Below are 16,043 nucleotides of genomic sequence, written 5' to 3' on the forward strand. Positions count from 1 at the left end.
TGAAATGTCCCAGGCCTATTCTGAGCATAAGATGACATGCTTTACAATATTATTTTCCATGGTAAAATTATTTGTTTTTTGTGTGTGTGCTTTTGTGGATGGGTGGGGTTCATGTTTGTCTGAGAAATCCAGCGCTTTCCCTGTCACAGGCTTTATCTGTTAAAACTTGTCTTTTTTTCCTTCCCGCTTCCCTTTTTGCTTGTACTTCCTCTGGCAGGTCAACGAGGTAAGAAAGATGTATTTTAAATTTTAAAATACAAAGCTAACTAATCCATTTACATGATTAACTCTGTCAGCATCAATAACCTCATCTGAGCCATGTCATTTCATAACTGCAACCTGTGATAACACCGTAATAAAATTGTCCTTGAGCCAAAAAGAATTTGCAATGTCTCAGAGTGGAAAGGTGTGCTCCAGAATAAGGGCTTGTCAACAGCCAGCACTTTTGCAGTGTCTCAGACAATGTCCTTCTTAAACACAGTGTAAAGATTTCCAGAACAGAAAGGTAGCAATCTGTACTTCCATTGTCAATTTGTACTGCCCAAAATGGACTTTTGTAACCATTTTTTAAAGTGTTGCATGCTAACTATTTTCTCCTGTTCCTTACTTATCGTCATAAAGCAGTTTGTTTTATGTATAATCTTTCTTGTTCTGCTCTTTTTCTTTCAGCTGCGTAGTTCCTTCAAACAAGCATTTGGTAAAAAGAAGTCCCCCAAGTCAGCTTCCTCTCATTCAGATATTGAGGAGATGACGGATTGTTCCCTGCCTTCATCGCCAAAACTGCATCACAATGGCTCAGTTATCTCTACGCCATTACTGAGAACGTCCCATTCTAATTCACTGTGAGTTGAGTTTGCATGTCCAGGAGAGTTCCTGTTGACATGTTGCTGTTGTTTTATGCTGGGGTTGGAGTCCGTTTTTCTGTGGACTCTATAAAAGAACAAGACACTAAGGATTAAGTAGATTTTCTTCAGCTGAGGTTTATTTAGTCAGGTACTTGAAGCCAGTGCCAACTATAATGTGGGTATTTGCTTTATCTTTTTTCTTTCTTGCTTTTGGCTGTTCATTTATACAGTGATGCTTACTCATCCACCATATACCTTAAATTGCTAGATCAGACCCAGAAGCCATCAAAGTGATGGTGAGAGGACATTTTTGAAATGTCCACTCTAGATTGTAGCTTTGAGGAAGACTCTAAGGCTCAGGAGAAGCTGTCAAAAGTTATTGAAGGGGTTCAGGAAATGGTGAATGTAAACAGTATTGCAATGCTTGAATATTCTTCTTCCATGCAACCTCCATAGTTAAGATGATTTTCCACTGCCCCTTATAGCCAACTGCGTGTGATGGTAAGATACAGAATTTAGTAGAGATTAGAAAACAGGGAATCCTTGAGATAATCAGGCATCACTAAAATTTGCATTCCTGAAATTAAAAGCCCTGTAGATTAAGATATCATAGAATCATGTATTTTTATTTCAAAATTCTCACTTATCTTCAACTATGTTATCTCATTTTCATCACTCTGAAACTAGCCTATCCTATCCCTGTGGTACTGAATGGTGAGCAAAAGCTTAAAGCCATGTAATCCATCATGTATTTTATGATGGTGCCTGTCATCAGTCAAAGTATGCATGTGACGAGTCTTGACAAGTACCAAGTACCTGAGGAATAAACAGGCCTACAGAATTAAGGAGGAGAAAAGCAGAGCACTAGGCTGCCTAGGGCTTCAGCACTGATTTATTTGGCTTCTGAGTGTAGCCTTTATTAGAAAGCAGAAGAGCACTATGAATAGATATACGTAGTGTTAATGTTTCCTAGATTCAGCCTACATAATATTTTCAGCCTGACAGTCATGTAAGCAAAGACTGTATTTTATCAAGATGTATTGTATCAATGCTTGAAATCCAAAGTTTCTTTATATAGTTGAATTTCTTGAGTTGTTTGCACTTTGCTGATATTATTTAGTCCTTGGCACTTTAGGTTTCTGTCGTCAGTTTTGTCAGTCTTAACAAAACCAAAGGTTTGCAAGTACTCCATTGTGAACACGGAATTCACAAACTAAGGGATATTTTAAAGTATTCATTGGACTGGAAAGTGGTTAGAAGCAATATTTTCCATAGTGCTCCATGGTCTTACCCATGGTCTTACCACTGTTACCCAGAAAGTCTAGGAGACTGAAAGAGAGGGGAGGGAATCATCCTCCTCTTGCCCTCACCATGCACCATTGCTGCTGCTGCTACTACTGCAGCAGCTTCAAGGCAGGAAAATGATGGGGGGATATGGTTTGAAGGATGGCAGCAGACAAGGATGATATTTGGAGAAGGGGAAGGCTAGCAGAAACAGCCAAGGAGAAGCTAGGAATTCTCCAGCTTGAACAACTTTGGAACAAAAGAACCCCAAGCTTTAAAAAATCCTTGCATTTGAGGCAGGCCCTCAAAGTTAGTTTCTTAGCCTGAACTGAGAGAACATTGGAAGCATCCCTAACATGGCAGTATCTAAACAGCACATGGGTCATGGGGCACAGAGGGAGCCTGCTGTGGCACCGGCTCAGGGGCACACTCGTGCACCCCAGTCCAGGAGAGTGGGTGGCAACATAGCCACCCACTCTTTTCACTCTACTGGAGCTGGCAGCAAGGAAGCAGGAGCTTCCTTGCACACCACAGCATCTCTCTGCCCCGGTTCAGGCCACTCTCCGCCCCCAGGTCAACCTTGACTCAGGGAAGGAGGAGCCTCGGCTGGGCGTGCCATGGCCACTCTCCAGAGTTGTGGCCAGGCACTGCAGCTGCTCTCCGTCCCTGGGTTAGGACTGACCCTGGGAAGGGGGAGCTGTGGCTCAACATGCCAGGCGGGAATGAGACACAGAGAGGGCGATCTTCACCCTCCGTGCTCTCCAGCCCCTGGCGCCGGCAGGGTGCAAGGGGGTTCTCTGCAGGGGGGCACCTGGTTCACACCCCCACAGATTGTGCACCCGGAGCCATGGCCCCCTCATGCTATGCCACTGCATGGATGGTAAAGCACCATTTTTCTTCATAGCTCTCCCCTTCTTTCCTTTCTTGTTTCTTGACTGCAGTACCATATAATTGGTTTTTGATACTGCTGAGGACAGGGGGAAGCCAAGCTGGGGGAAAAAAGATTTATTCACAGGATACATGTGATATGAAAAATTGCCAGAAAATGGCAAGGGTGCTGCTTGTCTTTTATGCGTTAGGGAGTAATTTAACTCTGTTCAATTTGAGTAGGTGGGAGGGTGGAGAAAGCTGGTGCCAGGAGAATAAAACTACTTCTTTCTTTCTTTTTTAAAAAAAGCCTGAACAGTGCAGAGTAAGCTGAAAAGGTATAGGATTCCAAAGCCCTCCAGAGTCATACAGGGGCGCCCAGCTGTACACTACACCTGCTGAGTACTAAATCTTTCTTTGAGGCCATCAATCTCCAAATGACTGCTGCTACTATGCCTCCTTAATTTACCTGGGATTTTCAGGCTGAATAGATTTCCCAATGAACAACTGTACGTTTAACAGCAGCTTAACAAACTCTGTATAGGTCACAACCAAAATGGTAGTTTCTCTGCCCTTATTCCGCTGGCTGTCATACTTTTTTTTCCTTGGGCAGGCTGAGACCATTCCTAATGATAGGGTCCCCTTCATCTCACCATTTTTGCCAAGTCCCCCCAAACAAACAAAAATCTGGTTGAAAGCAGAGCAATGACACTTTTGATTTTTGCTAACGTTCAGAATTTTTGCTTCTCAAGCTCTTCGGTGAACGGCTCGTTATTATCTTTTCCCAGGATTTCAGAATGTATCGATAGTGAAGCGGAAACAGTCATGCAGTTGCGAAATGAGCTGAGAGACAAAGAGATGAAGCTAACTGATATCCGTTTGGAGGCCCTCAGCTCCGCCCACCAACTTGACCAACTTCGGGAAGCTATGAACAGAATGCAGGTAGGAAGGAACTGCAGCAGCACACATGCAAACTTTAGAAAAACCCTGCTAGGCTTGCTTAGCCCAGCATCCTCACAAACAGGGGCAAACAGATGCCTGTGGGAACCCCCAAGCAGGACCTGAGTGCAACATCACTCTCCCTGCTTGTGATTCTCAGCAGATGGCGTTCTGAGGCATACTGACCCCCAAAGCATTATTTTGTCCCTCCTGAACTGTCCTTCATTGCTCTGCTTTTATGAGAGAGGGAGAAAAACATTTCTGTATCCACTTTCTCCACACCTTGCATCATATTACAAACCTCTATCAAGTCTTCCTTTTTTAAAGGTGGTATCAGAAGTTTTATTTTCAGTCCCTTTCCTAATAATTCCCTAGCATGGCATTTGCCTTTTTCACAGCAGCAGCACGCTGGGCCATCGCCTTCATTGAGCTGTGCACTACAACCCCAAAGCCTCTTCATTGGTCAGTCACTGTCAGTTCAGATCCCATGAGCAAATATGTGAAATTTAGTTTAGGGGTCGTCCCCCCACCACATCACTCTACACTTGCTTACATTTAAATGTATTTGCCATTTTCCTCTCCGCTTACCTAGTTAGGAGAGATCCTTTCCAAGCATCTCACTCCCCCTGTTTGTTTTTACCACCCTGAACAGTTAGGTATCACCAACAGAACTTGGTTACCTCACTGCTCTCTCCTAACTCCATATAATCTATGGAAAGTTAAAAAGCACAGTTCCCAATACCGAACCTCAGGGAACTACACTTCCTATATTTATCTCCATTGGGAAAACTGTCTGTTTATTTTTACTCTGTGATTCCTATTTTTTATTCAGTTGTTACTGATCTATATCAACACACACATCTACACGCTAAACCTAAAATTAGAGCTTCTCTGTAAAGATTTTACGTAACACTATATTTTTCATTCCAGAGCAAATGCCAAGGCAAGACGCTTGAGCCATGCTCATTAAAGTTGCCACTAATTGTCACCAATGTGTGTGGATGGGCCATAGGGCGAGGCAAGGTGGTCACTCTTTGTTACATTCTGCCATGAATATATAGATATTATACATCCCCACGTGTCTGTCATTTCCGCTTCATAAATCTGGCTCTTCGATCCCACCGTTTTAATTATAATTCATTTATTTTACTTGCAGAGTTTATGGCTTTGTTATTTATTCAACATGGGTGTTCAAAGTGACATCCAAACATATATTAAAACCTAGAAAATGTTCTGAAAACAATAATACCAATAAACCAAATAAGCAGCAGAATAGAACCACACCCATCGTCAGAAAGCCTATTTAAAGCAAGACTTGAAAAATGTGTTTCTCTGAAGTTAGCTTCTCTTTTGGTGCATCTCTGTTGTGCTTTTGGGCCCTGTTACATGGAAATGTGAGAGCCAGTGTGGTGTAGTGGTTAGAGTGCTGGCCTAGAACCTGGGAGGCCAGAGTTCAAATCCCCATTCAGCCTTGGAAGTTCAGTGGCTACTTGAGAGAGAGAGTGCACAACAGCCACCACATCATTCAGAAAGAAAAAACAGTACTGCTGCAAAAAGTGCAGAGATCCCTGCAGGTCTCATTACAACTCAAAGAAGATTGCCATGAAAACTTTATCAGCTCTCATGTGTAATTCTGCCTAATTGGGGGAAGATTGACTGTGGGAAGGCCAAGGCGAGGGGATGGATAAAGTGGGGAAGCCTGGTCTACCAGCAAAGCTTGAAAAGGAAACGACTTTGATTGAAAGCTGTTGGGGATAGTGAGAGACAGTGGACCAGCTGGTAAGCTGTATCTCATGTTTGTGTGTGTTTGTGTCTAAGAGATTTTTATCTCTCTTTGTGTATAAAAAAAGCTGAAAGGGCATGCACCTTCCATTCCCTTTACTGGCTGTTTTCTTGTTCTAATCTAGAGTGAGATCGAGAAACTAAAAGCAGAAAATGACCGGCTGAAGTCGGAAAATCAAGGCAGCTGCAGCAGGGCCCAATCTCAGGTTTCCATTTCATCCTCTCCAAGGCAGTCCATGGGTCTTTCCCAGCACAGCCTGAACCTCACAGAGTCAGCGAGTCTTGGTGAGTAGGGCAGCCGACAGGTTTTATCCTGTAGCCGTAAATAAATAATAGCTGTAAATAATTGCTGGTGGCTAAGGTGTGAAGGTGGAAGGGCTGGGACAAACCCTTCCATTACAATATCATTGGCAGCTCTGTTTCACTTTGAAGCGTAGCATTCCAGCTATGACTTCAGCTGTGCAAAATCATGTTGGGAGTCAGTTTAATTGCACCCATTTGCCAAAGTAAAATTTCTTTCGAGAGAAAACGCTGTTAATTTTTCTGTGGTCTTCCCTCATTTCTTCCATGTCTGTTCCAGATTGCGAGAGGAATGTCTTTCCATTATTTCAGGTCTTACGTACATTCCAAGAAGTGTGCGCTTCCCAATTTCGAAAGCACCAAACCTGGCAGTGTTCACAGAATCAAGCAATTAAAAATCTAATTATCCAAAGCAAGCAACTGTTTGAAAGTTTGTGTAACATAGAAACGTGCACATACACTTTTCTTGGTGCATAATTTTCATCTGTAAGGGCTGGAGTAAACACAGCCTTGCATATATTCACAAAAAGAGTAATACTGTAGGGTATTTTTTATTTTATTTTTGTAGCAGGGTAAATCAAGACTATGAACCTGCCCTTTAAGTTCACAAATTAATATCTGCTTCAGAAGTCCTGCTATTTGTCTCACCACTAGGAGAGGTTAGGTTGACTTCATCTTTCTTTAGTTGTGGGTGGGTCCTTAAAACTTATTTGTTCCACACAAAGATTTTGAATGTCACTCATTTTACACTCTCTCTTCAAAGGTGATTCTCGCCCCCACCTTTGTTCTCAATCTGTTTGTCATTGTCTTGGGTTGTATCCAATGTTCAGAGAAGACCCACTGAAATTAATAGACATGTTCAGAGAAGACCCACTGAAATTAATAGACATAATTAACTGTCTTATTAATTTCAGTGGGTCCACTCTTAGTAGAATTAGATAGGGTTGTATGTTTAAAAAAAAGTTACAAATTTAAAACCTTTAAGTAGCTCGGGGACCCTTTTTGAGCTGAAAGCCAACTCGTAAATTATTTTATAAATGAAATAAATAACCATATGAGCGTATTTTCCCAGCTCACCATTTGTAACTAAAAAATAATTTGTGTTTCCTGTCCACAGACATGCTGCTGGATGACCCCAGCGATGGTTCTTCTCGAAAAGAAGGTGGCAGGCATGTTAAAATAGTTGTCAGTTTTCAGGATGAAGTTAAATGGAGAGAAGTGAGTTATGTGTGGAGTTTGCTTTTCACCTTTTTCCATTACACGTTATCAGAGACTAGGTCTGTTGGCATGCTACGTAGACTGAAGTTTTTGCGAGGAAACCCACATCGTTCACTATTTTAAGTATTTTTGTCACTTGAAGTCCTATCTGTAGTCTGAAGCAATGCAGTCAAGACTCAGGTTTTGTCCCTAGTTTGCTTCTTGGTAAAGGTACCCCTGCCCGTTATGGGCCAGTCGTGTCCGACTCTAGGGTTGTGCGCTCATCTCACTCTAGAGGCTGGGAGCCAGCGCTGTCCACAGACACTTCCGGGTCACGTGGCCAACGTGACGAAGCTGCTCTGGTGAGCCAGAGCCGCACACGGAAACGCCGTTTACCTTCCTGCTAGTAAGCGGTACCTATTTATCTACTTGCACCCGGGGGTGCTTTCGAACTGCTAGGTTGGCAGGCGCTGGGACCGAGCAGCTGAGGTTTTATCCACAGCGCCACCCGCGTCCCTAGAAGTTTGCTTCTAGGAAATGACTAATGACCCAATGGCTGATCATAAGAATAATGTTATGCTTAAATGAATGGAAGGTTAAAGAAACTGCTTGAAGCATACAAAAAAGGGTTTAATGCAGGAACAAAAATGAGGATCTGGCCAGTGGACCAGATCCTGAACTCCTCCAGGCCTCCCCTGGAGACCAATTTTGGCTGACCACCTGTTACTCACCTGATTTCAGGTGAAACAACTTCAAAGTCAATCCCTTCAGGGCTTTGCTGTAATCCTTTGATCAGCTGCATGAAAAAGTTCCCCTTGTGGGGAGAGCAGAACTACGGAATACTCCAGTGGAAAATCTACAGAAATAAGTTGTATGCAATATTAGTCATACTCTGAGTAATCCCATTGAAATGAATGGACATGATTAACCTAGGTCAATTCATTTCAGTGGGTCTGCTCTGTTGAAACTTTATTTTAGTGGGTTGCATCCAACTATTTCCTTAGTTTTCAAAGACTAAGAAAAAAAGGACTCTCCAACCCCGCCCTCAGAAGTACTTCCATTCTCAAAAGATCAGCTTTGGCCTGGTTCCCACTAGGACCTTTCCTTTATCACGGCTTCTAATGGGATGAATATGCTTGGAGTTCTAGTCTAGACACAGTGCCAGCAGCCATGGATGTTGTGAAGTCCAGACCTGCTAGTACCCTAGGAACTTGGCATGAATAAAAGAGAAATTGAACCAAACATGCTTAGCTTGGAGGAAGTTTTCAAGATCTGTCTTGTATAAGCTGAAACATGCCCTTTCTCCTGTTCACTGGTTTTAAATTAACTTTTAAAATAAACATTACTAGTGACGAGTGATCCAAGACCTAGATCAGGTGCAGGGTAATGAGAGAGGCACCTGTTTATCTGCAGAACTCGCCTGCTAGGTTTAGAAGGCTTGTAATGTCACATGGGAGCACATTTTTTGACTTCTAAAGGGATCTGTTGTAAGCTTCATGGTAACAATGATTTGCAGAAGTCAGCACAGGTTTGACACAAATGGTTCCTTCCAGACTAATCCTACCTGTGTTTTTAGATTGGATTCCTAAATTAGTGGATTATGGAAATGCTCTGGATATAATTTAATTCTGGTCATAATTCAATAAATCATTTCACAACCCCCCCCCTATATTTCAGTTAGCAAAGTGGTTAAATTGACTGCACTAGTGTTTAGGAACTTGGCACATAACTTGACAAGGTGCCAGTGAGCATACAGAATTCTTTGTGTCTATGTTCTGCCCTATTTGCGTGAGAAATCCCCAGTGTACATGCTTTCCTAGTTAAAGAATAGATCAGGTCTGCAATGGCACACATGTAGGGGTTATGTCTCGGCCCAGGGATGTACACCAAAGTAGCTTGGATGATGGTGAAATAATTTATATAGTGCTGCAACAGCACCATATTTGCCTTTCTTTTAACATATTTCTATGCCTTTAGGATTCCAGGCCTCGCCTCTTCCTTATCGGCTGCATAGGCGTCAGTGGAAAGACCAAATGGGATGTTCTCGATGGCGTTGTTAGAAGGCTGTTTAAGGTGAACATTGTTATTTTTGTTACTTCTAACAACTTGGATAGCTTTGAAAGCTATTATTTTTTATTTAGGCAGAAAACTCTTCTGACAGGTTCCTTTGCTTCATCAGTTTAAAGTGAGGCTTCTCCAAGGCCTGATGTACTGCAGCCTGCAAAACATACTAACTGGAGCATCGTATTTCTCTTTATGTTGTATACATTAATATTTTTTACACCGTATATAATTTAGGCTTCTGAAAAGTCATTAAGTACTGGCTGCAGTGTGTGCTAAATAATCTTACTTTATTTCAACATTCCTATCTTTAAAACAAAAAAAGTCAAAAGAGAAGACCAAATACACAATGTATATCTGGTCAAATGGTACATCCTTCTTGACCACTGCAGCCTCCCAGCTCCAGAGGTTCAAATAAATGCCAACTGAGGATATTCAAGACCTGTACAGTGGTACCTCGGGTTACATACACTTCAGGTTACATACGCTTCAGGTTACAGACTCTGCTAACCCAGAAATATTACCTCGGGTTAAGAACTTTGCTTCAGGATGAGAACAGAAATCATGCTCCAGCGGCGGGGCAGCAGTGGAAGGCCCCATTAGCTAAAGTGGTGCTTCAGGTTAAGAACAGTTTCAGGTTAAGAACGGACTTCCAGAACGAATTAAGTACTTAACCCGAGGTACCACTGTACTTCCATTGTAATATGCAGTGTGGCAACTGACACTTTTCCTCTGATACTTGTGATCTCACTGAAGGAAGAGGTTTCATGCATTATGCCATAGCCTGAAATGGAGGACTGTAAGAAATACCTTGCTGGGTGAGGTCAAAATTCCACCTAATTCATTCTTTCCCACCTGTGGGTCCACATATGTTGTTGAACCACTCCTCCCATCATCTCTAAAGCTTTTGCTGGCTGGAGCTGATAGGAGCTGGGAGTCCAAGAACATTTAAGGACTCAACATCCGGGAAACACCTTGTCCAAAAGTAGCCTGCCAGATGCCTCTGAAAGTTCACAACCAGTGTAGGGAGATGACAACACCCCCTGTTGCTGTTTTTGTCCAGCACCTGGCCTCTTTTCATAATGTATACAGGGCTTCATATGTGTCTGCACCTCTTAATTTAAATATACAGTGCATATACAATACATTTCACATAGACAGAAAAGTCCTATATTTACTCTCTTACGTGGAAACTGAGTGTGATGGTGCAACAAGTACTGAAATCTCTAGTGAGTCTGCTGATAAGCTGTGTGGTTTTTGCATATATCTGTAACCTTTCCCTCTCTTTACTCTTTGATTAAAATAGACTTTGGGTTTGCCTTTCTTCATTGCACAAATTAGTTCATTTTCAAAATGAAAAATGCAGTTGTGAAATTTCAATATTAGGGAACCAAGACCCTTGAAGATAAGGTTGATGTATTGTTATTATTCTTTTCTACTTCCCTTTCACAGGAATACATCATTCATGTTGATCCTGCGAGTCAGCTAGGGTTGAACTCAGACAGTGTCCTGGGATACAGCATTGGGGAAATTGTTCGCACAAATAGCATGGAGACACCTGAGCTGCTTCCCTGTGGCTATCTGGTTGGTGAAAACAATACCATATCGGTGACTATCAAAGGTAAATTATAGGTGATCCATTTGTTACTGTTCTTTGTAATTACAGGTCTTGCCAGGCGTTGGAGAAACCTCAGAGGAGCAAGAGACATTTTCATGAGTTTCTTTCTTCTTCCTATCCTTTTCATGTCTTTCTTTGAGTGAAAAGTTCCAAGTGAAGAAGCATTCATGTTCACTGACATTAGGGTGGTTGCATAAAAAAAGGGAACAGGGATCTTACACCTTGGAACTGCTGTATAGAAGATGGAATTTCAGCCAGTATTTTTGCTTGTTTGTAATTGTTGACTATCAGGCAAGCTTCAACTGTTGAAGTTTATTTATGTATATTTCAAGTTATTTATTTAGGCATTTCAAGAACTACGCTAATGCTGGATTTTAAGAGTCAGGTTATAGTACACATATTTTTATACGATCAAAGTGCTTTTTAAGTCGTTTCATGGTAACATTTCTACCTTCCAGATATACAGCTGTTCATACAAATGTTTAAGCTTGATAATTTTTAGCAGGTGATAAACATTCCATCCCTATGTATTCTCCCAGCTGAAGTTCCATCTGTGGGATTCTAAGAATTGCTGACCTTTTTCACAGTCAATTTTCCCTGCTGACATTGCTTGTATTCTCTCCCCCCACCCCCCGGTGGAAGTTTTTCTGCCAGAAAACATAACATTCCCTCTAATATTAAACTTTGGCAGCGAGTGCCAACAGCTATGTAGTCAAAACACAGCCACCAAGAAACAGAAGGGAAGTATCAATATGCTCAGAAGAATGCCTTGGTTTACAGAAATATGTGTGCAAATACATTTCTAAACAAAAAAATATGGAGGAAGAATTTTTTTTTAAAGCTAAGAGAGAACCACCACAACCCTGGGGTAACCATGAAATATTGAATATCAGTTGGAGGGAGGGGGAACCCACAAAAAAGGGGCAAGGGGCAATGGAACAAATTGTCGTGGCTAATGAGAACCCTGCCATGGCTAGCTGGCTAGTTGGAATTCTGAACAGGAATAATCCACATTGCAATGTTTCATTGTAGTCTCCCTCGTTTATCCCATAATGTACAAAACAAGATTCAACATATCACTTGGTTTTTCAGGGGAAAGAGAAGTATTTTGAATTCAGAGGAAGTTTTTATGAATTCAGAGGCGGTAATGCTGTTTTAAAGTGAGCAAAGTGTGGCATATTTACATGACAATCATCGTAAATGTGTAGAATCTGGAAGCATGAATCTACCCTCTTGAGCCTTGGCTTCTTAGAGCTAGTCTAAGGGGAGTGACTACTGTGTGGGTCCAGGAAGTGATCAGTGCTTCATTGGAAGTACCATCCACCTTGATGGAGGCACTGGTGTGTTCTCTCCTGTAAACCTAGAAGTACATAACAATTATCTAGAAGCATAGACAAGGGTCATCTGGTCCAACCCCCAATGCAGGAATCTCAGTTAAGCAGCCATGACAGATGGCCGTCCAACCTCTGCTTAAAGACTTCCAAAGAAGGAGAGTGCATTAGCTTCCAATGGAGTTTGTTCCACTGTTCAGCAACTCTTACCGTCAGAATGTTCTTCCTGATGTTTAGATGGAATCTCCCTTCTTGTAATTTGAAGCCATTGCTTTGGGTACTAGCCTTTGGAGCAGGAGAAAACAAGCTTGCTCTATCTTCCATGCGAGAGTCCTTTAGATCAGGCATAGGCAAACTTGGCCCTCCAGATGTTTTGGGACTACAGCTCCCATCATCCCTAGCTGGTCAGGAATGATGGGAATTGTAGTCTCAAAACATCTGGAGAGCCGAGTTTGCCTATGCCTGCTTTAGATATTTGAAGATGGCTATCGGATCTCCTCTCCTCTTAACCATGCTAAACTCCCTCAACCATTCCTCATAAGCTTGATTTCCAGCCCCTTGATAATCACAAGTGTGGTCTGGCCATGGCGGAATAGATTGAAGCTGAATCCTTATCAGGCAGGTGTATTAAGTATCCTCAGTTCTGAGAGGTGGGAAGGCAGCTGATTCTGGACAGAGTTGCCCTGCCACCCGGCTCGTCGGACGAAGTCCGCAGGTCCTAGCGGAAGAAAATGAAGTGAGCTAGTTTAGGAAAGCCTATCCAGACACATAGATGCCGAAGTGTTTTAATCTATTTTATGGTTGGTTTTAATTATATTTAAATGGTTATTCTTATAATTTAAATAGTTGTTGTAAACCACGTAGAGATTGTGCTACAATAAAGTGGTCTATAAATTTTGTTAAATAAAATCTTCTGGTGATAACTTTTAGTTCTTAAGTTTTGAATGCCATGTCTTCTGTTGTTACAGGGATTGCAGAGAATAGTTTGGACTGCCTGGTGTTTGAGTCCCTGATCCCCAAGCCTATTCTGCAGCGCTATGTGTCACTCCTGATGGAGCACAGGAGAATCATCTTATCTGGCCCAAGCGGCACAGGAAAGACCTACCTAGCCAATCGTCTGTCAGAGTACATGGTCCTTAGAGAGGGCAGGGAGCTGGCTGATGGTGCTATTGCAACATTTAATGTAGATCACAAGTCCAGTAAGGTGAGTATTCATATAATTGACTCCCCCCCCCCCAAAAAAAAAGGTTTACCATTTACAAATCAAAATAATTTGTTCCTGAGCAGCAGATTGGTGCGATAAAGGCCCTGATGCATTTGCCTGCCTTGGCAAGCATGCAGGTGACCCTCTTCTTGTAGGGTGAGCTGATGTTTCTTTCAGTCAGTCATTTTATTTGTATGCTGCCTTTCCAACTTTAAGACCATGTTCAAGGCGGTTTACAAAGTATAAAAAGTTACATAACTACAAACATAACAAATGTAGCCAGATTTCCACCTAAATCACAAAATCCGAAATAAAGATGCAAAAAATAACAGCAGCAACAACCACACCCCAACAAAAAGCCTCAACAATACCTCAGCCTAAGATTCTGTTCAGCAGCCTTAGCTTTTGTAGCTGGAGTCAGTCAGGGCCCTGCCCTCCCAGGCCATGTGGAAAAAGGTCTGCAAGAGGACCACTTTTTTTGTCTAGTGAAGAATAGTATTCAGTTACTAATTAATGTCCTCCTAGGAGTCCTCCATTTTGTAATGCTGAGCCTGTGTCCTGTGCAATGACATTCTTGGACCTGGTAGCTTTCTGCAGAAGGCTTTGTGCAGAAAACTAGTTGATACCTTGGTGACTTTACCTAGCCAAACCTGGCAGCCCCAATTTTGTTACCCTCATCCTGACATGCAGCGCATGCTTTTCATCATCCTGGCTCCACCCTGTCCCCAGACACCACCTCTCGTTACATGATCACTTCAAGAGAGATCTGTTAATGCCTACAGAAGCAATCTCAATTCTTTGGGAGTATCAGGAGACATCTTGGCCCAGAATGAAAGAGGACCACCTTTTCCTGTCTCGTGTGAAATGGTGTTTAGTTGGATCATAGTCAGCTTTTCAATTAAGATTCTAAGCAAGATGTCAAATTTGTCCGAGCTATGTTTTACCACTGAATCCAGCCACTTTCATTTTTTTTTCAAGATCTTCAAAAGAAATGTCTGAAAGCCAATTTTCTCTTTTGCATCTGCGTCACAGGAACTCCGCCAATACCTCTCCAACCTTGCCGACCAATGCAATAGTGAAAACAATGCTGTGGAGATGCCTCTTGTGATCATCCTGGACAACTTGCACCATGTCAGCTCCCTGGGAGAGATCTTCAATGGGCTCTTGAACTGCAAGTACCACAAATGGTAACAGCATGTTCTGCCTCAAACTCATGAAAGGAAAGTGTGTTTGCTCCAGGAGCATTCCTTGAGACTTGACCTGGCTGGATCCAAGAATTAGTTGCTCGTGCTTAGTTCCCATTGAAATCAGTGGGATTTAACTGAAGTGACCTATTTTAGGGCATAATCCAAACTCCCCAATATGACCATCAGTGTGGTTTTGCAGAGCAGCAAGGCCACTGTATCATCCTCAGCCCTGTCAGTCATGGCAGCAGAAGGTGAAGGGGCCAGGATAATTCGAGGCCATGCTGTTTTCAATGACATTAAGATTTGCTCAAGATCCAGTGGTTCCTGCGCTTTCTCAACCTCACCCTTGGAACACCCAGTTCTGAGGCTTTCTGCCTGCAAAGACCGCAGCAATGGGGCCACCTGCATGTTCAGCAGGAGCCTGGTTGAGCCAGGAAAGCTTGGTGGAGAGACATCTCTGCCTAATCCAAACCACCACCCTGACATGGGGGTTGAATTTTTCTGCCCATCTTGGTCCAGCCCAGAATAAATAAAATGTATAGGACCTGCAACCAAAGATTTAGTAGGCTGATCATTTAGTTGATATTAAAATGTGGAATTTAGCCACCCTGTGCAGTATTCCCCCCCCCCCCATTATTCATTCACGGATTCTGTACCTTCTGTTTCTTAAGCAGATGAAATATTCTGAAATGTTCTGTAAAATCACAGATACTCTCAGCCAATACTTTGAGAGAGATGGAGAGGTCTGATCAATGTTGTTTAGGCTCAGATAGTTTTCCTTCACATGCCAGTGGTAGTAGCAAAAAAGTAGATAATGTGATTACTTAAAGTTTTTTTTTGTTTTTGTTTTTTACATACTGTGTTTTCTAGACGTTAATACTGACTGATCTGTTTTCCACAGTCCCTACATTATTGGAACTATGAACCAGGCAACTTCCTCTACACCAAACCTTCAGCTCCACCACAACTTCAGATGGGTGCTGTGTGCCAACCACACTGAGCCAGTCAAGGGCTTTCTTGGCCGTTTCTTGAGAAGAAAGCTCATTGAAACGGAGATTGGTGGCCGTATGAGAAATGTGGAACTAATTAAAATTATAGACTGGATTCCCAAAGTCTGGCAGCATCTCAACAAGTTCTTAGAGGCCCACAGCTCTTCAGATGTTACTATTGGTGAGAACTCAGAATTATCTGTTAGAGCTCTTGACACATTTCTAAACACTTGGTCGAGAACATAGATTTCATTTACTCTACATAAGATAATAATTTACTTTTTCCTTAGTGTCCTAATTACATTAAAAATGAGAGATATATGAGGCATGGAATCAGATACATTACACTTTTTGTTATAATGTGAACCCAGTAAAAATAGGTTGTGCCCAACTATTGAGGGAGCTTGATTTTAAATGCCTGCTCACTAAAGATGCCATA

At 42.2% G+C, this 16,043-nt stretch overlaps 1 protein-coding gene across 19 annotated transcripts in view; it reads left to right on the top strand.

The window, feature by feature from the left end:
* NAV2 (neuron navigator 2) overlaps positions 1 to 16,043 on the top strand; it is a 555,491-nt gene that overhangs the window by 527,934 nt on the left and 11,514 nt on the right. For all 19 annotated transcript variants that reach the window (XM_083748518.1, XM_083748520.1, XM_083748503.1 and 16 more), the window contains 9 exons: positions 670 to 842; positions 3,785 to 3,938; positions 5,843 to 6,002; positions 7,135 to 7,235; positions 9,192 to 9,287; positions 10,728 to 10,896; positions 13,193 to 13,428; positions 14,461 to 14,615; positions 15,517 to 15,785. In XM_083748518.1, coding sequence (XP_083604644.1) covers positions 670 to 842; positions 3,785 to 3,938; positions 5,843 to 6,002; positions 7,135 to 7,235; positions 9,192 to 9,287; positions 10,728 to 10,896; positions 13,193 to 13,428; positions 14,461 to 14,615; positions 15,517 to 15,785 — 1,513 coding nt within the window. The remainder of the gene's footprint in view (positions 1 to 669; positions 843 to 3,784; positions 3,939 to 5,842; positions 6,003 to 7,134; positions 7,236 to 9,191; positions 9,288 to 10,727; positions 10,897 to 13,192; positions 13,429 to 14,460; positions 14,616 to 15,516; positions 15,786 to 16,043) is intronic.

The sequence above is a fragment of the Podarcis gaigeae genome, assembly GCF_964106915.1.
Source record: "Podarcis gaigeae genome assembly, chromosome: 1".
Taxonomy (NCBI): domain Eukaryota; kingdom Metazoa; phylum Chordata; class Lepidosauria; order Squamata; family Lacertidae; genus Podarcis; species Podarcis gaigeae.